This window comes from Oncorhynchus nerka, linkage group LG14, assembly GCF_034236695.1.
Source record: "Oncorhynchus nerka isolate Pitt River linkage group LG14, Oner_Uvic_2.0, whole genome shotgun sequence".
Taxonomy (NCBI): Eukaryota; Metazoa; Chordata; class Actinopteri; order Salmoniformes; family Salmonidae; genus Oncorhynchus; species Oncorhynchus nerka.
Window position 1 is genome coordinate 74,801,340 of NC_088409.1, and position 23,324 is coordinate 74,824,663.

At 43.7% G+C, this 23,324-nt stretch overlaps 1 protein-coding gene across 1 annotated transcript in view; it reads left to right on the top strand.

Moving 5' to 3' along the window:
- The first annotated feature begins 1,635 nt into the window (after positions 1-1,635).
- LOC115141888 (sacsin-like) overlaps positions 1,636-23,324 on the top strand; it is a 36,977-nt gene continuing 15,288 nt past the window's right edge. Inside the window, 10 exon segments of the mRNA XM_029681247.2 lie at positions 1,636-1,734; positions 1,978-2,061; positions 2,064-2,100; positions 3,196-3,346; positions 12,121-12,211; positions 12,352-12,437; positions 12,946-13,057; positions 13,319-13,465; positions 13,609-15,091; positions 15,248-15,339. Coding sequence (XP_029537107.2) covers positions 2,037-2,061; positions 2,064-2,100; positions 3,196-3,346; positions 12,121-12,211; positions 12,352-12,437; positions 12,946-13,057; positions 13,319-13,465; positions 13,609-15,091; positions 15,248-15,339 — 2,224 coding nt within the window. The 5' untranslated portion in view covers positions 1,636-1,734; positions 1,978-2,036.

Here is a 23,324-nt window from a genome sequence, read left to right on the forward strand (position 1 = left end):
CTAGCTAGCCGTTTCACATCCGTTACACATACACACACTGGACTCTACCCACACATGCACACATACTTGCACTGACACCCCAACGTACACGTACATATGTGTGCATTTATTATCTATCCTGTTGCCTAGTCACTTTACCCCTGGATGATGTCAAAGCGAAAACTGGTTAAAAATTTATAAAAAATTAAAATATGCCAAGAGTGTGCAAAGCTGTCATCAAGGCAAAATGTCTACTTTAAAGAATCTCAAACATAAAATATTTTTTGATTTGTTAAACACTTTTTTGGTTACTACATGATTCCATGTGTGTTATTTCATAGTTTTGATGTATTCACTATTATTCTACAATGTAGAAAATAGTACAAATAAGGAAACACCCTTGAATGAGTAGGTGTCCAAAGTTCTGACTGGTATTATATATGTATATATATTTAACTCTGCATTGTTGGAAAAAGACATAAGTAAGCATTTCACTGTTAGTCTACACCTGTTATTTACGAAGCATGAGACAAATACAATTCGATTTGATTTTGATTTGGTGTGCAGTCGGTTCGGTCACCCATTCATACTGTAGCTTTAAGACATGCATGCACGAGTTCTGCAGTATTGAACTTGTTCAGAGATGTTTGGAGGAGACCATTCGATATAGGATTATGTCTCGCGTGTACAGTTTCTCAGAATATTTCTGTTGGAAAGTGGATACTGGATAGTCCTATACATTCATCTGATCACCCCAGTACAGGTCTCCCGTTTTAAAGACAGTCAAGCAGCGACGTTTGGACTACAAGCTATGAGAGGGTGGAGAGGACAGGGCAGATGCCGCACAATGCGTGAGTCTGATGATTCTGGTGGAATCTTGCTCCGATGTAAGTATCCCTGTTCGTATAGGCTTCTGCAGCATCAACCGTATTCTGAAAATTGCAAACTGGTTGATGCTTTTCTTTCCCCGTATCATGAATATGTTATTGTTTGTTTACGAGTAGGGTAGCCAAATAGGCCTAACAATGTGCCCTTCGTTTGTTGCACACAACAGTGTCAGTCTTTCATAGATCATATTTTGCGAAAACGTTTGTTGACATGCTAAGCATAAAATAATGTCAACGCGTGGAGATGGATCGTTTAAAGTGCTGAAAGTCCTTGATTACGGTTGGGTGATGTCATTTTTCTACGTTGCAGTGGATACTGATGCCAATTGCACTGCACCAAAATCATAAATATTATCTAAGCATTTTCAGAGATGATTACTTTATATTGAATTATACAACTACTTAATTCTAAAGAATATAACATAGATGAGAAACTGAAATTGATTTACTACAGACATAGAAAGTGTAACATATAACCTAATGCATCACCTGCAAAATATTCATATTATAACCATAGCTTATTTTGCAACCCATAATAATATGGGTTTATATGAGAAAGTAGCTAGATGGACGCAATTTGAGAGGGACTGCAATGTGTTTCTAATCTTGTTACTGTCGTGACTACAACTACCAGAGTTCATTAGCTTCCCACCAGCAGTCCAGCCAACCCGCAACAGACGCAGTTATCACATGCACTGATAATACATTATTAGAAACAGCGCCTTTGAAGGAATTACCATGTAGGAAGTAGCCTCACAAATTTGTTTGCTTACGAATTCCATATCTATAATTTTCAGAAACACAGATTCTATTGAAAAGATAAAGCTGGATTACAAGATCATGAAACGAATGTCTTGGCGGGATACAAGTGAGTGGCCGTTTTACTGAATAGCTGATAACTGAGCACCGCAGTGATACATTGTAGCCTTAGCGGGGGACCCATTGAGGGGGAATGGCTAAATAAAGCTTCTTACAACCGCAACATTGGCTAACTGTACGTATCCTATGGAATGTAAACGAATAACAATAAATATACATTAGATAAGTGGCTCGAGTGAAAACGTTGTGAGGTGTATTGTGAGAATAACGGTCCTGTTTGTTTGTATGACAGTCTTTTCCCGGGTGGAGTTTCCCAACGCTCAGTGCAGAAGATAGAAAGAAGTCCAATGAATGTGTACGCGGGGACATAGCACGAAAAAGGCTTAGAAGTGATGGCAAACTGTCGAGACCCATGGTAAGTTCGATGTTTACACATTTCAAATTTAAACATGGTGGCTGAAGTAGGCCTATTCATCAACATCCCCAATCAAACGTTATGTCAACTGCTATTAAACTATGTTGTGTTAACTCACCATTATTCTCTCTATCACCAATTAGTTATACATTGCAGTATTCAGCACCTGTCTTGACACCCTGGAATCAGATGTCACAATCACCTATAAAATAAAGGCCTAATGTCATTTCTGAAGTGTCTATAGAAGACGCATTGCCATTATAGTGAACCTTTGTCTAGAACATGTTGTGTTCCATCCACCCCCCTGATGAATGCCCCACCCATTTTTTTGGTAGAAATATGGACATTGCAGAGATGGCAGCTTGATTCAAGTGGTTTGCAGAATAGGCAAAGCTATTGCCCTTTATTGCTGCCTGCACAATCAATATTTGTTGCATAATTACATATATGCATACAGATCTCTGTATTTAGTTACTCAGACAGAGCCTAAATAGAGTTATAAACAGTGTTATTGCTACACTAGAAGATATTACTGTCAGGATCTAGCTATTCTCTTTCGGGAAAGTGCTGATATTTGTACTTGAGTGCACATGGCCTATGTCCATATGGCCTATCACCATCTTGAACCTTTTGGGATTGGTGGTCATTTTTCTGACAGTATTTCTCAGATGCAGAGGAGAAAACACAAGAAACACAAGCAATATTGAAACGTTAGATAACAAATGGATGTGACTTAGGTTATATACTCAGGTTTCTCTTTAATCAATACAAACTGCAAGCAAGCATTGCTGACCCCATTGTTCCCTATGTTTAAGTGCTACCAGTATTCTGTGCTCTTTACATATCAATAGAAGAGCCATCTGGTCTTGTGAACTCAGGATGACCAAGGAAACATGTACACTACAATTATACACAAATTTAAATTTGTGATGGAATCAGTGCACTGCTTGAATAATATCGTCCCTGAACATCACCATGTAAGCTTGACGTTGCTCTATGCCTGTGACCTACCAAATGAAGAATGCCGTCTATGATTTACTGTGCCATTCTTTCCAGGACAAAGAAATAACTAATACATTTTTGTGTATTTTCTAGGTTGCCATGGGTGACAGTCCGTCATGAGTATATTGGCCAGAGGGCCTACCAGGTCCCTCATTATGCAGCTGTTCGGGACATCAAGCAACTCATCTATGAAGAAAGCGACCTGCCTGTCATCGAGCAGCAGCTGGTTCACAATGGGAAAGTGGTAGGTAAAAAAGCTATTTTACAAATTGTAGCTATTTTCATTACTGAAATGACCGAAAATGTAGTTTGGCATAGTTTGTCTACAGTAGATTAAATGCTTGACATGAGAGCACAATGGTAAAATTCATTGACAAGAGACAATCCCTTGTCTGTACATACATCCTGTGTGAGACACTATTGTTTAATCTTGTCTGCTTCTCATACTCCTCCATTGTTTATTGTTGTGTGATGTATTTAAAAGGTCTTTAATAGAGTAAGTTAAAGTGCTCCATCCTGAGGGTGCGTTTGTAAATTCACTCTGGCTATCTACTCCGATTTCAGAGCATTCTCGTCTGGGTGTACCAGAACACAGAATAATTGATTAATTTACGAACGCTCAACACCCATTGAATATGACTGGTGTCGGTAAAAAATGTAATTAAATTAGTTACATGCTAACCAGACCGCTCACGCGCGTGCATCCACGTGCGCATGTTGATTTTGCCCACCCACACCAGACGCGGTCAGGACATGCAGGTATAAATATCAAAACAAACTCTGAACCAACTATATTAATTTGAGGACAGGTCGAAAAGCATTAAATATTTCTGGCAATTTAGCTAGCTAGCTTGCTGTTGCTAGCTAATTTGTCCTGGGATATAAACAATGGGTTGTTATTTTACCTGAAATGCACAAGGTCCTCTACTCCGACAATTAATCCACAGATAATAGGATAAACCATGTTTGTTTCTAGTAATCTCTCCTCCTTCAGGCTTCTTCTTCTTTGGACTTTATATGGCGATTGGAAACCAACTTTAAGGTGCATTACCACCACCAACTACTCTGGAGTGTGGACCTCAGTTCATTTTTCAATCACCCAGTGTGGGTATATGCTCCAAAAAAACAATTAGGATATGGTAGAAGAGGGACTTGCAGTGTGAAAAGCGTCACAAATATAACCAAGTTCTATTTTAGCGCCTGGCTATGCAGACGCTCGCGAGCAATGTGGGTGCATTGATTAAATAACATATATGTGTCAATTATTTTGCAAAGCTCACACACTCGATGCGAGTGGTGTGGTCAGCATGTTACAGTCACCAACGTTCTAGATAACATGAAAATAGTCTAACCAGCTCTGTAGGGAAAGTAAAATGGTCAGAGGGAGGTGTTTTCTCATTCATGTCTGGAATGAGCTAGCAAGCTAGCTAACTTTAGCCAGTTAGCTTGGGTGCTTGACTGCCGTTGTGAGTGTGAGGTCAGAACGCTTGGATCAACCCTACTCCTTGGACAGAGCATCCAGTGTGCGGTCTGAATGCTCCGAGAGCGAAAAGCTTACGAATGGACAATCTGACAATGCTCTGAAATTATGAAAGCCCAAAGTGCACTCCTGCACTCCATAGTGAATTCCCGAACACACCCGACGTCAATGTAGGCTACATAAGTGCTGGTTAGATTGTCAGAAAATATGTGTTCTACTAGTAAGCAACATTGGCCACTTTGTTTGACTACATAACAACAAAAACATACAGAAATGTAGGGATTTAGGGAATGTATCACAGCCAGTGCTGCTGATTAAATACCCATTGTGTTTCCAGGGCAGGATTAGAACTCATGACATTCCATGATTTGTTTTTAGTGTTGACATATTTGTGCAGTCAAGCCTGTCTCTTTCCAACATGTCCTTATTCAATATTGGAACATGTTGATACCATCTTCATTATATCACATTCTGTGCATTGACCTGGTCAAATTTCCCCTTACTATAGTGGCTGAGGGAATAACATGATGTATTTCCTTGATTAATATTTTCCCCAACAGATACATTTTCCGAAGTATTTAATGGCTCTCCATTGCGACAACAACATTACAATGACGTAATCTTCACCATTAACAATTTCATCATTGAGAGGACTACTTTTTATTTCTTTATCACCAGTCTGATAGGACAGTGTATTGATTCAATAGTTTCAAGGCCCTTTGGTTTTTATCTCTTGATAGAATTCCAGTCATTGTGATCAAGAGTGCCTTTGATTACAGACACAGTTATTTTTCATGTTTTGCAAAAGTAGGCTCTATGTGATGTAGCCTGTGATGTATTCTCTAATATGAGATTAAGGCGAACTAATTTATTCAGGTATGTACATTCACATATATGATCAGTGAAGCTTGATGACAGGTCTCACCTATTGCTAAACTAGGCAACTATACTGAACAAGAATTTTAACGCAACATGTAAAGTGTTGGTCCCATGTTTCATGAGCTGAAATAAAACATCCCATAAATGTTCCATACGCACAAAAAGCTTATTTCTCTAAAATGTTCTGCACAAATTTGTTTACATCCCTGTTAGGGAGCATTTCTCCTTTGCCAGGTGTGGCAAATCAATAAGCAAATTAAACAGCATGATCATTACACAGGTGTACCTTGTGCTGGGGACAAGGCCACTCTAAAATGTGCAGTCTAATACACGCAGTCAGTCAGGAAAGCAAAGGCCAGCTTCTTCAGGCAGAAATTTGCATCCTGTAGCTCTAACTCCAAAAAGTTCTGGGACAAAATCAATTCTGGCCTATTGTTTATGGCCTATAGAACAAACATTTAAGAGATCAGATCTTTTGTTTATTAATACTTTGCTACAATCACACAGTTATCTACCCACCTCATTCCTTTCTTTTAGCATGTGCACGTAGTAAGTACACCATCATGCTTTCGGGATACGTGTCTTTTCAGATTCCACAATGATTCCTTAGTTGTGGACACTACATCACTGCACTACCTCTCTTGCACTTGGTCCTCATCTTTGTAAGTCACTTTGATTTTGCACCTGTGAGTTTAATCAGTTTCTTTCTGAAAATATTTAGTGAACTCCATGACAGTAGCTAAAGCAAGGGGCTATAGCAGCACACAAGTAGACTACAAATGCATGCAGGGCCGGGCATGCCCTGAGCTCGTGAAGTGAGCGCTACTGAAGCGAAATTAGAGCGTAGGCGAGAAGACCTATGCTTCAGTCTTTGGGAATTTTGCTCAGAGCTCCAGTCAAATTGGGCACACTCCGCTCCACTCCACTCCGCTCACATACTCTGGTCTGGGGATGGGTTGCTGAGGAGTATTTCTGTCTGTTTAAAGCCCTTTTGTGGGGAAAAACTCATTCTGATTGGCTGTGCCCTTGCCCAGTCATGTGAAATCCATAGATTAGGGCCTAATTAAGTTATTTCAATTGACTGATTTCCTTATATGAACTATAACTCAGTAAAATATTTGAAATTGTTGCATATTGCGTTTATGTTCAGTAAGTCCTAGGCCTACTGGTAGGCCTACTGCTAAGAGCAGGTGTCAGGAATCATTTCAGGTATTCACACTCCATGAGACCACCACAGCTCAGAATTAAGGTTTGGGATTAGACAACTGAGTGTTTGCTGCTACAGATTGTTCACCATGCGCGGGTCTTGGTGGCTATGTGCATTATGGGATAGAGTTTTATCTCCCGTTCTTTCATGGAAAGCCCTCCTGTGTGCCTAGCTCATATTAATAGAAAGCATGACTGCGCAGACAACTTTCTTTGTCACTTATGCTCTTATCATGTTACACATTACATTTTGTAGCTAATCATAACTTTGATCAACATTTACATGATCTGTAGTAGGTACATGTTTACAGTTTTAGCATTGTATTCTATGTTGTGTTGCAAAACGTGGGTTGTTATGTATGCCATGATTAACATGATTGCAGGACCCACTGTTTAGCTGAGCCTTTACTGACTGAGGGAAAGGAGCAGGTGGATCCCTGCCGTCAGCCCCTCTGATGTCACCCTCAGAAATTAGCCACAGTCCACGCCCACAAACTATCCTAGATCAGCTGCAATACCCACAGGGAGCCCTCTCTCTGCCCAGTCTAACAAAGTTGAGAAGGGTATCTGACTGACTTTTATGCAAGTTGAGATCTAATTTATTTGATTTGATTATGAACACAGCTATCTATCTGAAGGGTTGGCTCTGTCCCAGCGTCCATACTTAGCTTGGTAATGTCTTACTTAAGGGTGTAACAAGTTTAGACTTAGTCTCCATATTCTTCAGTGTGCCTCTGAGAGTCAGCTGACTGAAAAAATCATTAACTAAGATGGTTAAGTAACCATCTGAAGGAGAAAAAAACACTGAATGTCAACTGTAAACTGAAAACATTAAAGTTCTTTGGAGAATTAGGGGCTTTGAAGCTTTTCAAGCTCAGAGGTAGGACATGGCACCACTACCAGTATCGTATTAGTAGGCCTATTATGGTCAGTCAGAATATACTACGATTCATGCCTGCTTCAATCAGATTGAAAGCCCTGCCTTCTCTTTCAACCTTTTACACCATTTTGTGCTATTATTATACACATCTCATTGGCTCAACAATGGGACCATTCATTGGCAGGTTAAGACCAACAACCTTAATGCACTCTCACTCACAAGATTACATGGAAAGTTCATTTAGGCCTAGCCTAGTACCTGACCTGTGTTGAATTTAGTTACTGAGTGAGATCTTGTGATTGCACATGATCAAATCAAAATGTATTTGTCACATGAGCCAAATACAACAGGTGTAGACCTTACTGTGAAATGCTTACTTACAAGCCCTTAAAGCCTTAACCAACAATGCAGTTTTAAGAAAAATATAAGAGAAATAACGAGGCTATATATAGGGGGTACCGGTACAGAGTCAATATGCCGGGGTACAGGTTAGTTGAGGGTAATATGCACATGTAGGTAGGGTAAAGTGACTATGCATAGATAATAAACAGTGAGTAGCAGCAGCGTAAAAAATAAAGAAGCTTTGTGGGCACTATGGTGTTGAACTCGGAGCTGTAGTCAATGAACAGCATTCTCACATAGGTGTTCCTTTTGTCCAGGTGGGAAAGGGCCGTGTTGAGTACAATGAAGATCATTCGTCATCTGTGGATCTGTTGGGGCGGTATGCAAATTGTAGTGGGTCTAGGGTTTCTGGGATGATGGTGTTGATGTGAGCCATGACCAGACTTTCAAAGCTCTTCATGGTTACAGACGTGAGTGCTACGGGTCAATAGTCATTTAGGCAGGTTACCTTGGTGTTCTTGGGGACAGGGACTATGGTGGTCTGCTTGAAACTTGTAGGTATTACAGACTCAGCCAGGAACAGGTTGAAAATATCAGTGAAGACACTTGCCATTTGGTCAGTGCATGCTCCGAGCACATGTCCGGATAATCCGTCTGGCCCTGAGGCCTTGTGAATGTTGACCTGTTTTAAAGGTCTTACTCACAACAGCGAGTGTGATCACACAGTCGTCAGGAACAGCTGGTGCTCTCGTGCATGCTTCAGTGTTTGCTTGCCTCGAAGCACGCATAGAAGTCGTTTAGCTCGTCTGGTAGGCTTGTGTCACTGGGCAGCCCGTGGCTTGGCTTGGCTTTGTAGTTCATAATAGTTTACAAGCCCTGCCACATCTGACGAGTGTTGGAGCTGGTGTAGTAGGATTCAATCTCAGTCCTGTATTTACGCTTTGCCTGTTTGGTTGGTTCGTCTGAGGGCATAGCGGGATTTCTTATAAGCGTCCGGATTGGACATATGGACATACATTTGTCTTATTTTATTGAGTTTGTCCACAAGGCCTATGTTTTGTCCATTTGCAATATATGATCATATATGTGTTCGGCAGTGAACCATGACCAAATGGCATAAAAATGTCCAAATGGAATATATAAGTATTGAAGGTACCAAATCAGGATGTTATATCCATGTGCCATATATGATCATAGGAAATCGGCTTCCAAACCCAAAAGTCAGTGAACCATGTCCAAATGGCATAAGAAATGTTCAAATGTCGTATATACTAACCAAATGATATATATCATTATGTTAAGCCCTGAATCAACCTAGAAGGTATATTTGTCATGTTTGATCATAGGAAGTAAGAATTTCTCAATGTTGATTCAGCATGTCCATTTCGTAATGGAAGTCCATATGGATATACATTGGCAATGGACACTGTCAACTTGCAGAAGAGCATGTTCACACTGACAGTATAGCATATGTGTGATGGACACTGTCCAATCGCTCGTTGATGTTGATTTCAGCCTGTCCATTTGGTGATGGAAAATCCCGGTTTAAATAGATTGGAAATGGCAAATGTAAACTGTCCATTTGCAATGTCTTACATTTGGCATTTACCATCACAAATTGGACATGGTCTAATATACTGCAGAAATGCCTTATTGACTGGATCGTTGAACTCGGGATGGACGAGCAGTGATAGTGGTTCCTTTCCATTGCTCGTTGGTGCAATGAGAGAGAAGTGGGACTGTCGTTTTTTAAATGTTTTTTTGAAAAACATCCCCCTGACGCCATTTGGAGCCATATTAAAAATACGCTCCTAGTAACCTGTTCAATTACCAGGTGCACGGCTGTAAATTTGCAATGTCTTACATTGGACATTTACCATCACGAATTGGACATGCTCTAATATACTGCAGAAATGCCCAATTGACCGGCTCGTTGAAATCGGGATGGCCGAGCAGTGATAGTGGTTCCTCTCCATCGCTCGTTGGTGTTGATTTCAGCCTGTCCATTTGATGATGGAAAATCCCTCATTAAATACATTGGAAATGTACACTGTCCATTTGTAATATAAAATGTACAATGCCAATATATTATACGGCCATCAAGTCAGCCATCAGTCAATAAGATATCATACTGACACCAAACTTACTTTGTTCAACTCTTTTAGAAGCCAACTATCACATATTTCAGAGCTGGCCCACAATTCATAGCGCCACTGTTAAAACCATAAAAAACATAGTTACATTCGAGCTGTGGATCCTGTTCTAACATTATGTGTAGGCCTAGCTGAGGCGACCCCGGATCCCGAGTTTTGGGTCGATAGGTTATTCAGAGCCCGAGTAGCGACCTTAATTAGTGCTGAAAATTCACTTTGTCAGGGCATTGCTACAGGTTCTCTGAAAGAGCTATCGGACAGAAACTTTAGGGTCCAAGGCTGTCTTGTAATTCTGGGACTTTTTTAAGTGACGTCAATTTTGCGACATTAAAAATTAATTGAAGTTAGTGCAAATGGACAAGGCTGTTTCTCGGCATGATACCTTTTTAGAGCCACATAACTCACAGTGCACTACAAACAGAGCTCTAGGTCTGACGGTTCTTTGATGGTTCGAACGCAGGTAACTATTGCAGGCTGCAGGCTGTAGGCTGTGTCAGTAAGCCCCACACTGTGTCACTCCACAATGACTGTGTGGGTGGGTGAGTACAGAAAATCACAGAAATCACATAGAGCACCTGAAACCCGTCTTAACGAAATTCGCCTTAACTGGATCTGTAACTTTTTGGAAAAAAGCACATTTGTTTAGCCATCACTAAACGGACGTTGTATGATTTCTTGTCAATTACGATAGATAAATGTCTGGTTCTTTTTTCCTTACACCGTAGGTTTATGTACTTTAATGTGAAGTGGTCAAATTAGCGCTGTATTACCGTTTTTCACCTTTAATCCGAGAAAATGGGCATTAACTCAGAGCGTTGCGGCTTCGACACCATCTTGTTTCTGGGCTAAAAGTACATTTGGCCAAACCTGTGCTCACCAAGTTTAATCTTTGAAGTCTTTTCCATTTACAAGTGACGTCCGTGTCCGTTTGGTGATGTTTTGTCAATTTGCAATAAGCAGCCAGTCACCATCTGGTGGAATCAGCCTATTTTAATAACACCTGCGGACGTCTAGTAAGGGACCGTACATTTGCAATATGGAGATCCTCATCAACCATAAGGGAAATGCCACTCATGCCCCTTATGCAGGTGAGCAAAACCTTGAGACTTCCTTAATATTTGTTTTTGCGCACCAGCTGTTATTGACAAATAGACACAGACCGCGCATCAGCAAGACTGAACAGATGCCTCCGGTAAGACGAGGGGTAGCAGTCTGTGTCTCGTTAAAGAAAAGATCTTTGTTTGAGGTGAGTAAACGCTGTTCTGATATCCAGAAACTGTTTTTGGTCATAAAAGACGGTGACAAAAACATTGTGTACAAAATAAGTTACAACAACGTGAAAAAACACACAAAATAGCACAATTGGTTAGGAGCCTGTAAAACGGCAGCCATTTCCACCGGCGCCATCCTCATTCATTTCAACTATTAGACTAATCGTTTACATATCAGTAACAATATTGTACAAACCATGGCCAGCAAGAAAAAGTGACAATCGGTATTAGCCAGTCAGTTACAGTATGTGAGTAGTCAGACGGCCTCTGTGATGAGAGGGTTGGTTTGCAGAGCAGGGCTCGTCGTGCTGGACTGCTTGTTCATGTGCCAGAAGTGCTGAGCGAAGCAAGTGACGCTGCAGATGAGGGTTTTCACCTTGGAGAGCGAGAGATAATGGTCTTAGTGTAAGCCTACCTGCCTGCTGCTGGTGCACGTCCAGCCTGCTCTGTTCAGTATCGATCCTGTTAGGTGCAGAGGGGGATTGTGTATCACACTAACACCTGTGCAATTAACGCCACCCCAAGATTTTACCTGGTTGACAGTCAAATGTACTTCATTATGCTGAGAAGATTGTTCAATTTAATGTTCTTGTGCATTATGATCATAGGCTGCCTATATGGCAGTGAATAAATAAATGTGATCTGATGTGTAATTCAAGATATTTGTCAGGTTATTAATCGTTTGAAGCATTCATATTTAGGGTTTTGCATACAAGATGTTAATTACAGTTCCAGTGCAGTTACTAAAGCTTAAGGACAAGCATATTGTATAGTACTCATGGTGTGTTCTGTCTCCCCTAACTTCAGCTGGATGACAAAGTACAGATTGGGACCCTGGTGCTCATGGGAAGCCTTGAAGTATGCATGACACTGGAGGGAAGGGGCCTGAAAGGGGGAGGTAAGATAATAGATTACTGGAAACAGTTCTGGGATGAATCCATTCTTACTTTTCACATAGGTGTTCATAATCCTTTAGTTTAGTTCTTCATGGGTAGTATATGTTTCACGTAACATTCTATTTCACTGCTATTTGTACAGGGAGATTTGGACAGACGACACCACCATTGGTCGAGTTTTTGAAAGATATTCTAAGAAGGTATCCTGAAGGTGGACAGATTCTGAAAGTAAGTACAATGTATTAATGTTGTCTGGCTTTAACTTACTGTAAGAGTCCATAGTAGCCAAACACATGGACTCATTGATGGTGATGATGAACAACCATGCCTAGTAGTATGACATCCAGGCAAAGGTGGTTATACTCTTGAGAGGAAAACACATTGGTTTGGTTCCGAAAATAGGCCTGACACTCACTCTCACTGTTAAGACAATGGAAGCTCATTACCTAGCGACGTTCCACTCATTTCACACTGCCCTGGAAGATGCAATACCTCTGGGGGAAGGAAAGGCTCCTAAAGTTTGAACCTTTCCGTGAAGATGATGGTTCAGAAGCTCTGTGACTATGTAATAGTGTGATAATGCACTGATATCGACATGCATAAAACCCTGTATGCACATAACATCTTTCTTTATATCAGTATGTATCATATGTATTTATGTATGTATCTTAATGTCACAAAACAAAGCCCTGAGCCTTTATATTGTTTTAAAAGATCTCACTGTTTTTCTCTGCAGGAGCTGATACAGAATGCTGAGGATGCTGGAGCCACAGAGGTTAAGTTTTTGTACGATGAGACAGAGTATGGAGTAGAGTCACTTTGGTCACATGACATGGCTCAGTATCAAGGTATGTTTTTATTAATTCTCACAGATTATTCAGTTGACCAGATATAGGGACATTTTTGTTTTCAGTAAGAAAAGTCGCAGAGTAGTGAGAAATGGTTTTGTTGGTTTTTCCATAGCAGCAGCAAACATCTAAAAACTGTCATCAAGATTATGATCTTATTTGGATGATCTTATTTGGATGATCTTATTTGGATGATCTTATTTGGATGATCTTATTTGGATGATCTTATTTGGATGATCTTATTTCTTGTTTCGGTTTTAGGAACGGCCTTGTATGTGTACAATGATGCAGTGTTCACGACTGAAGATTGGAATGGAATTCAGGAGATAGCAAGGAGCAGAAAGAGAGAGGATCCTTTGAAAGTTGGAAGATTTGGTATTGGGTTCAACTCTGTGTACCACATAACAGGTGAGGCTTTTATTGAAATATTATTTTACCTGCAAATGAGTAAGGTGATTATTCAGTATTATGTTTGATATATCCTTCAATGTGCACGTTTAAGTTACCTTTAATCAATAAATAAATACATTTTGTTTGAATGTTTGTTTCAGATGTCCCCAGTATATTTAGTGGGGAACAGATTGGCATGCTGGACCCTCACCAGACGCTGTTTGGTGCCCATGAGTCTGGGCAGTGTTGGAACCTGAAGACCGATATGAAGGAGATCACAGAGCTCACCGACCAGTTTGCGCCCTTCATCGGCTTATTTGGAAACTCCGGTAAACCCATCGAGGACGGCAGCTTCTCTGGAACTCTGTTCCGCTTCCCCCTCCGCATTAAGCCCTCCCAGCTGAGCGCCAACATCTACAACAAAGAGAAGGTGCTGGAGCTTTTCGAGTCTTTCAAAGCCGACGCTGACACGGTGCTTCTCTTCCTCAAGAGCGTTCAGAAGGTCTCCCTGCATGTGCGTGAGTCAGACGGTACAGAACGCATGCTTTTCCAGGTGACAGCAGGAGAGAACCCAGAAGACAAGCTAGAGCGTCCTAACTCTCTAAAGACCCTGGGACTGGCCACAGACAGCTACAGCAACGGAGTGCCCAGCAGTACTGTCACGTGCGCCACCTACCAGGTCAACATCGAGACCCAGGACGAGACAGCCAAGGAGATCCAGAGGACCACCTGGCTTGTGTGTAATGGAGTGGGGGGCCGGGGCTTGTGCAGTGACCTGGACTCCCTGGCAGATGACCTGAAGTTCATCCCCACCATCGGCATCGCCCTGCCTCTCACCCGCATCGACGAGGACAAGGGTGCCACGTCTTGTTTCTTGGGGCGAGCCTTCTGCTTCCTGCCTCTCCCCCCTGGAGAGGAGAGCCTGACGGGGCTGCCGGTCCATGTCAGTGGCTTCTTTGGCCTCACAGACAATCGCAGAAGCATCAAATGGCGGGAGGTGGACCAGTGGAGGGACCCTGCAGCGCTCTGGAACGAACTCCTCATCGTCACCATCATCCCCAGGGCCTACTTCACCCTCATCATGGAGGCCATCAAGAGGATCCAAACCAAGAAGGACCAAGACTTCCCTCTCTTCCCTAGAGGTACTTACGGGGCCTGGCCAGACCTCAACCGGATCAGGCCTCGCTGGAAGCCCATACTGGAGCCTCTGTTTCATGACTTGCTACAGCAGCAGGTCGTCTACTCTCTCACTAACAGCTGGATCCAGGTGGACGAGGCTGTGTTTTCAGAGCTGGACATGGACATGGACATCACAGAGACGGTGATCAGCTACCTCCAAAGCTCAGGGATGCAGGTGGCCAGGGTGCCTGCCGCTGTAGACGCGGTCCTGGACACATACGCAATGGGGCCTGCCTCTGTGAAGAAGGTGACCCCTCATCTGGTGCGGCAGGTGATCAGGAAGGCCAAACATAAAGGGACCTCTCAGGAGAAGCTGCTTCTGCTGGAGTTTGTCCTCAGCGACAAAGGTTACAGCGACCTCATTGGACTAGAGCTGCTGCCTTTGCAAGATGAGACATTTGCAGCGTTCTCCTCCTCTGTCAGTGATAAGGATGCAATTTACATTGCTTCGGAAGAATACCCCAGGTACAGAATTAAAGTCCTCAGACTTTCTCTATGCCTTAGCAAAACCACAAAAAAACACATTTGAATGCAAGTATTGTTAACTATCAGCAATATACTAGATTGCAGCCTGTGAGCTAATATATAAAAGTGTGTACTCTCTCTTTGTTTTGTGTTAAGGTCTCTTTACCCTGGACTGGAGGGACGATTCATACTTGAGGGCATTAAACCATCAGTTATGAGCAGCCTGAAGGATGCAGCCAAAAGCAGAGGTAAATCCCCCACTCACATGTCTGGGGTGTGTCAGTCATCGGAGGATCCCACCTTAATCCTAATATTAGATTTGGACACCAACATTAATTCTAGGAAATAGAATCGATGAATCTAGAAGACATGCAGTCTAAACTGTAGTTTAACACACACTAGATTAAAATTGTTACACGGTAGCTTCACTGCCTTCACTGCCTAGTTCACCCTGTGTTCTTTGAGGGATGTGTAAGGTTCGTAGCCAGGTAGTAATAACTCCTGGTCACCCCATTCCCCTGCTGCCCCCGGGGGACATTAAACCTGGTGCACTGCTGATAGAGAATTTATGACTGCTGAGTGCGTGTGTGAGCTGGCAGATGGGGGTGACTCACATTCCGTTCACTGCTATCAGATCCTGGACATGCTTGCTCCCATACCCAACCAGGAGTGTGCCAAAAGGGCCTGGAGCCAGTCAGGGGGAATATGCAGATTTGTCAATTAAAGCCCTTTGCTGCACCGTCCAGAGACAACGTGTCCACATCCTGAGCTCCACATAACAAATAAATTCAGAATAAAACATCGTTTTCACAGTGTGTGTAATCTGGACATAATATAGCATTGAAGTCTTCTTCATGTTGAGCTAGGAGTTCTCTGTGAAACAGTAGAAAGGTCTATCCAGGGCAGAGAGGTACACTCCATCATTCTGACTGCTAGTGGTAGTTATATTGAAGGAGTGAGACAATAATATGCTCTAACTATATCCAGTATATTTCTGTAATTAGACATGGATTAATTTGGAATATTGCCTTTCAGAAAAATACTGCAATCCTGAATAATATTTATCATTTTAATTTTACGAGTTGACAGAATTCCAACTTTCTATTTACTCAAAGCCTAAGTAATTTTCCTTATACCTCTCTGGCTCTCTGCTGGTCTGTCATTGCCACCTCATAGCTAGGACACAGCCTTGGGTGCTGCTACATGCATCAGAGATTGAATTATCCTCATTACACTTCATTAAGTGGGTCACATAGAAGGTCCTCTCACACAATAGACCCTTCACACATAGCCATTGAGAACGACATCTGTATGATCCTCAGATAGAGACACTAGAATTCCCCTACCTCGGCGGTGTTATATGATCGCTGCCCTACAGTGGCTGTTGCAGGCATTGACTGTCTGCCACTGTAGCCACCCATGTGTGATCTGGGGACTCATCCTCAGAATCACCCCCTTGTCCTCACAGTCTCTTGGCAGGTTGATTGTATCCTCTGCTATCAATGCAAGCTAGTATATCAAAGTAAAATCCATTACAGTTACATTTTAAAATAACATTTATACAACTATAATGACATCATTTAATTTTGGGGAATTGGAGGATGTAGTTATCAACGTGCTAACCTAAATGTCTAAAACATGTCATTTTAAATGTAATTGCAGTGCAACAATTTCTTTGGGGATGTTCAGGTAGGTACTTTGACATGTGGTGTTGTGTCCTGGAATCATGTTTTACATTAACCCAAACCAATACATTGTTTTAATGGGCACTATACAAACTCTAATCTGTATCATACATTTAATGTGAACAGTAGCTAACATTGCCTCAACATTGATAAAGACTGAACCTTTGTGGAGGTGGGAGCGTTTGAAATAATTATGTTCCCTTCCCTCCAATTTGAAAAACATCACATTTCATAGTGCCCAAAATGTTTTTGTATTTGTTTAGCTGTGTGAGTTCCCAGAAAAGTGTGTCTCTCTGGCAGTGTGAATTCTAACATGTCACTGGAACGCACTTTGTCTTTGCTCATTGCAGGAATTTGCACAATCTTTGTGTATCAGTCATTTACTTAGAACTCATTGTAGAATTTGATGGCAGTCTTGTGATGTGACATTGAGTCTATTAAATATTAGCCTGTTAAGTGTGTGTTGTGCTTGCCATGCTGTGCATGGTAACTTAATATAATTGTTATGCTTTGCTGTGCTTTGGATTTTTTGAGTGTTGTAGTTAATCAAATTCTATTAACTAGAAATATTTGTAATAAAATGCTTGTTGTTTGCCTAATTGAGCCCATATGGTCTTGATGCAAATGATCATACACTGCTCAAAAAATAAAGGGAACACTTAAACAACACAATGTAACTCCAAGTCAATCACACTTCTGTGAAATCAAACTGTCCACTTAGGAAGCAACACTGATTGACAATAAATTTCACATGCTGTTGTGCAAATGGAATAGACAACAGGTGGAAATTATAGGCAATTAGCAAGACACCCCCAATAAAGGAGTGGTTCTGCAGGTGGTGACCACAGACCACTTCTCAGTTCCTATGCTTCCTGGCTGATGTTTTGGTCACTTTTGAATGCTGGCGGCGCTTTCACTCTAGTGGTAGCATGAGACGGAGTCTACAACCCACACAAGTGGCTCAGGTAGTGCAGCTCATCCAGGATGGCACATCAATGCGAGCTGTGGCAAGAAGGTTTGCTGTGTCTGTCAGCGTAGTGTCCAGAGCATGGAGGCGCTACCAGGAGACAGGCCAGTACATCAGGAGATGTGGAGGAGGCCGTAGGAGGGCAACAACCCAGCAGCAGGACCGCTACCTCCGCCTTTCTGCAAGGAGGAGCAGGAGGAGCACTGCCAGAGCCCTGCAAAATGACCTCCAGCAGGCCACAAATGTGCATGTGTCTGCTCAAACGGTCAGAAACAGACTTCATGAGGGTGGTATGAGGGCCCGACGTCCACAGGTGGGGGTTGTGCTTACAGCCCAACACCGTGCAGGACGTTTGGCATTTGCCAGAAAACACCAAGATTGGCAAATTCGCCACTGGCGCCCTGTGCTCTTCACAGATGAAAGCAGGTTCACACTGAGCACATGTGACAGACGTGACAATCTGGAGACGCCGTGGAGAACGTTCTGCTGCCTGCAACATCCTCCAGCATGACCGGTTTGGCGGTGGGTCAGTCATGGTGTGGGGTGGCATTTCTTTGGGGGGCCGCACAGCCCTCCATGTGCTCGCCAGAGGTAGCCTGACTGCCATTAGGTACCGAGATTTACATTTAAGTCATTTAGCAGACGCTCTTATCCAGAGCGACTTACAAATTGGTGCATTCACCTTATGACATCCAGTGGAGCAGCCACAGCATCTAACCCCTTGAGACCATATGCTGGTGCGGTTGGCCCTGGGTTCCTCCTAATGCAAGACAATGCTAGACCTCATGTGGCTGGAGTGTGTCATCAGTTCCTGCATCAGTCCCCCCCCCCCCCTTAAAAGACCATTTCCAAGATGGCGTAGCAGTCGGACGTGTGTTTTGTCTTGTCCCGTCCTGTATAGTGTAAATATAGTTTTTTTCCTCTTTTTTCTCCCGTATATATTTCGTACATATTTTAATCTCACTTCCCAACCACAGGCTGAATATATTCTCCTGCAACCCGCATCACCCAATGTGGTACGGATCTGCTTTTTCTATGCTTTAGAATCGGAACCCTCACCAGAAGCTAGCCGCTAACTAGCTACTAGCTAGCCACTGCTAGCGGTCTTCAACGCTAACTAGGACACCAGCGACATCTACCCAAAGCATATCAGACTGCTTTTTCTCTACCACATCTCCGGATTCCTACCGCAAGCTCTGAAGCTTTATAGGATCATCGTAAATAGCTAGCTGCAATCCGAGTGGCTACTCCTGGCTAACGTCTCTGTCCCAGAGCAAGCACCAGTTAGCCTGGAGCTAGCCTCGAGCTGACTACCCGAAGAGGTCCAAAAAATACCTAATTTGCCAATTGGCCTGGACCCTCTACTGACCCTCTACTGCCGACACGGAGCCCCGCCGATCCATCACGACTGGTCCGCCGACATAATCGTCCGAGGGGTTTCAACAGGCTTTTCCGCTGCGACATCGCCAAAGATCCATCTGCTGGCCAAGGCCCGCGAGCTTGAATCGCTGTATCTCCAGCTCACCGCATGAAGAGGAATAAATAAACAGACTCACCCCATCGCGACGTCCCCCAAAGGTTAACTCTCTAGCCCTCGCTATCTCCCTGCTTGCTAATTCGGCCTGCTAACGGCTAGCTTGTCAAGCTCCGGTCCGCTAACTGCTACCTTGTCTAGCTCGGGCCTACGAACTGTTAGCTTGTTAGCACAGGCCTGCTAACCGTCTGTACCACCGCGTCCCAATCACTCTCTGACCCCATTTACTTTCTATCTCTTTTTGATTTTTAATTTGTTTATACCTTCCGGAAACCTGCCTCACCCAATGTGATACGGAATCGCTGTTACTTTTACTCTTATTTTTATGACACACTCAAGAACCTCCAGACGCTAACCAGCTAACTAGCTACAAGCTAGTTAGTCATTGTTAGTTTAAAAAAAAAAAAAAAAAAAAACCTGGATAACACTCCCAGCCCCCTGCCCATCCACCGCTGCCCCTGACACTGATCTCTTGGCTACATAGCTGACGCACGCTGGACTGTCCATTAATCACGGTACTCCTTTCTGCTTGTTTGTCTTACCTGTCGGCCCCGTTGCCTAGTCAACGCCATTTTACCTGCTGTTTGTTGTGCTAGCGGATTAGCCTCGCCTACTGTTTTTAGCTAGCTTTCCAAATTCAACACCTGTGATTACTGTATGCCTCGCTGTATGTCTCTCTCAGATGTCAATATGCCTTGTATACTGGTTAGTTATAATTGTTTTAGTTCACAATGGAGCCCCTAGACCCACTCTGCATACCCCTGTTACCTCCTTTGTCCCACCTCCCACACATGCGGTGACCTCACCCATTACAACCAGCATGTCCAGAGATTCAACCTGTCTCATCATCACCCAGTGCCTGGGCTTACCTCCGCTGTACCCGCACCCCACCATACCCCTGTCTGCGCATTATGCCCTGAATATATTCTACCATGCCCAGAAACCTGCTCCTCTTATCCTCTGCCCCCAACGCTCTAAGGCGACCAGTTTTGATAGCCTTTAGCCGCACCCTCATACTACTCCTTCTCTGTTCCGCGGGCCCTGCATGTCCCCAGGTACCCTCATTTGTTGACTTCTGTGATCGAAAAAGCCTTGGTTTTATGCATGTTTTATGCATGTCAACATCAGAAGCCTCCTCCCTAAGTTTGTTTTACTCACTGCTTTAGCACACTCTGCTAACCCTGATGTCCTTGCCGTGTCTGAATCCTGGCTCAGGAAGGCCACCAAAAATTCAGAGATTTCCATACCCAACTATAACATCTTCCGTCAAGATAGAACTACCAAAGGGGGGCGGAGTTGCAGTCTACTGCAGAGATAGCCTGCAAAGTAATGTCATACTTTCCAGGTCCATACCCAAACAGTTCGAACTACTAATTTTGAAAATTACCCTCTCCAGAAATAAGTCTCTCACTGTTGCCGCCTGCTACCGGCCACCCTCAGCTCCCAGCTGTGCCCTGGACACCATTTGTGAATTGATCGCCCCCCATCTAGCTTCAGAGTTTGTTCTGTTAGGTGACCTAAACTGGGATATGCTTAACACCCCGGCAGTCCTACAATGTAAGCTAGATGCCCTCAATCTCACTCAAATCATCAAGGAACCCACCAGGTACAACCTTAACTCTGTAAACAAGGGCACTCTCATAGACGTCATCCTGACCAACTGGCCCTCCAAATACACCTCCGCTGTCTTCAACCAGGATCTCAGCGATCACTGCCTCATTGCCTGTATCCGCCACGGAGCCGCAGTCAAACGACCACCCCTCATCACTGTCAAACGCTCCCTAAAACACTTCTGTGAGCAGGCCTTTCTAATCGACCTGGCCCGGGTATCCTGGAAGGACATTGACCTCATCCCGTCAGTTGAGGATGCCTGGTCATTCTTTAAAAGTAACTTCCTCACCATTTTAGATAAGCATGCTCCGTTCAAAAATGCAGAACCAAGAACAGATACAGCCCTTGGTTCACTCCAGACCTGACTGCCCTCCCAGCACAAAAACATCCTGTGGCGGACTGCAATAGCATCGAATAGCCCCCGTGATATGCAACTGTTCAGGGAAGTCAGGAACCAATACACGCAGTCAGTCAGGAAAGCTAAGGCCAGCTTCTTCAGGCAGAAGTTTGCATCCTGTAGCTCCAACTCCAAAAAGTTCTGGGACACTGTGAAGTCCATGGAGAACAAGAGTACCTCCTCCCAGCTGCCCACTGCACTGAGGCTAGGTAACACGGTCTCCACCGATAAATCCACGATTATCGAAAGCTTCAATAAGCACTTCTCAACGGCTGGCCATGCCTTCCGCCTGGCTACTCCAACCTCGGCCAACAGCTCCGCCCCCCGCAGCTCCTCGCCCAAGCCTCTCCAGGTTCTCCTTTACCCAAATCCAGATAGCAGATGTTCTGAAAGAGCTGCAAAACCTAGACCCGTACAAATCAGCTGGGCTTGACAATCTGGACCCTCTATTTCTGAAACTATCTGCCGCCATTGTCGCAACCCCTATTACCAGCCTGTTCAACCTCTCTTTCATATCGTCTGAGATCCCCAAGGATTGAAAGCTGCCGCAGTCATCCCCTCTTCAAAGGGGAGACACCCTGGACCCAAACTGCTATAGACCTATATCCATCCTGCCCTGCCTATCTAAGGTCTTGAAAGCCAAGTCAACAAACAGGTCACTGACCATCTCGAATCCCACCGTACCTTCTCCGCTGTGCAATCTGGTTTCCGAGCCGGTCATGGGTGCACCTCAGCCACGCTCAAGGTACTAAACGATATCATAACCGCTATCGATAAAAGACAGTACTGTGCAGCCGTCTTCATCGACCTCGCCAAGGCTTTCGACTCTGTCAATCACCATATTCTTATCGGCAGACTCAGTAGCCTCGGTTTCTCGGATGACTGCCTTGCCTGGTTCACCAATTACTTTGCAGACAGAGTTCAGTGTGTCAAATCGGAGGGCATGCTGTCCGGTCCTCTGGCAGTCTCTATGGGGGTGCCACAGGGTTCAATTCTCGGGCCGACTCTTTTCTCTGTATATATCAATGATGTTGCTCTTGCTGCGGGCGATTCCCTGATCCACCTCTACGCAGACGACACCATTCTATATACTTTCGGCCCGTCATTGGACACTGTGCTATCTAACCTCCAAACGAGCTTCAATGCCATACAGCACTCCTTCCGTGGCCTCCAACTGCTCTTAAACGCGAGTAAAACCAAATGCATGCTTTTCAACCGATCGCTGCCTGCACCCGCATGCCCGACTAGCATCACCACCCTGGATGGTTCCGACCTTGAATATGTGGACATCTATAAGTACCTAGGTGTCTGGCTAGACTGCAAACTCTCCTTCCAGACTCACATCAAACATCTCCAATCGAAAATCAAATCAAGAGTCGGCTTTCTATTCCGCAACAAAGCCTCCTTCACTCACGCCGCCAAGCTTACCCTAGTAAAACTGACTATCCTACCGATCCTCGATTTCGGCGATGTCATCTACAAAATGGCTTCCAACACTCTACTCAGCAAACTGGATGCAGTCTATCATAGTGCCATCCGTTTTGTCACCAAAGCACCTTATACCACCCACCACTGCGACTTGTATGCTCTAGTCGGCTGGCCCTCGCTACATATTCGTCGCCAGACCCACTGGCTCCAGGTCATCTACAAGTCCATGCTAGGTAAAGCTCCGCCTTATCTCAGTTCACTGGTCACGATGGCAACACCCATCCGTAGCACACGCTCCAGCAGGTGTATCTCACTGATCATCCCTAAAGCCAACACCTCATTTGGCCGCCTTTGATCCAGTACTCTGCTGCCTGTGACTGGAATGAACTGCAAAAATCGCTGAAGTTGGAGACTTTTATCTCCTCACCAACTTCAAACATCAGCTATCCGAGCAGCTAACCGATCGCTGCAGCTGTACATAGTCTATTGGTAAATAGCCCACCCATTTTCACCTACCTCATCCCCATACTGTTTTTATACTGTTTTTTTAAATTTTATTTATTTATTTATTTACTTTTCTGCTCTTTTGCACACCAATATCTCTACCTGTA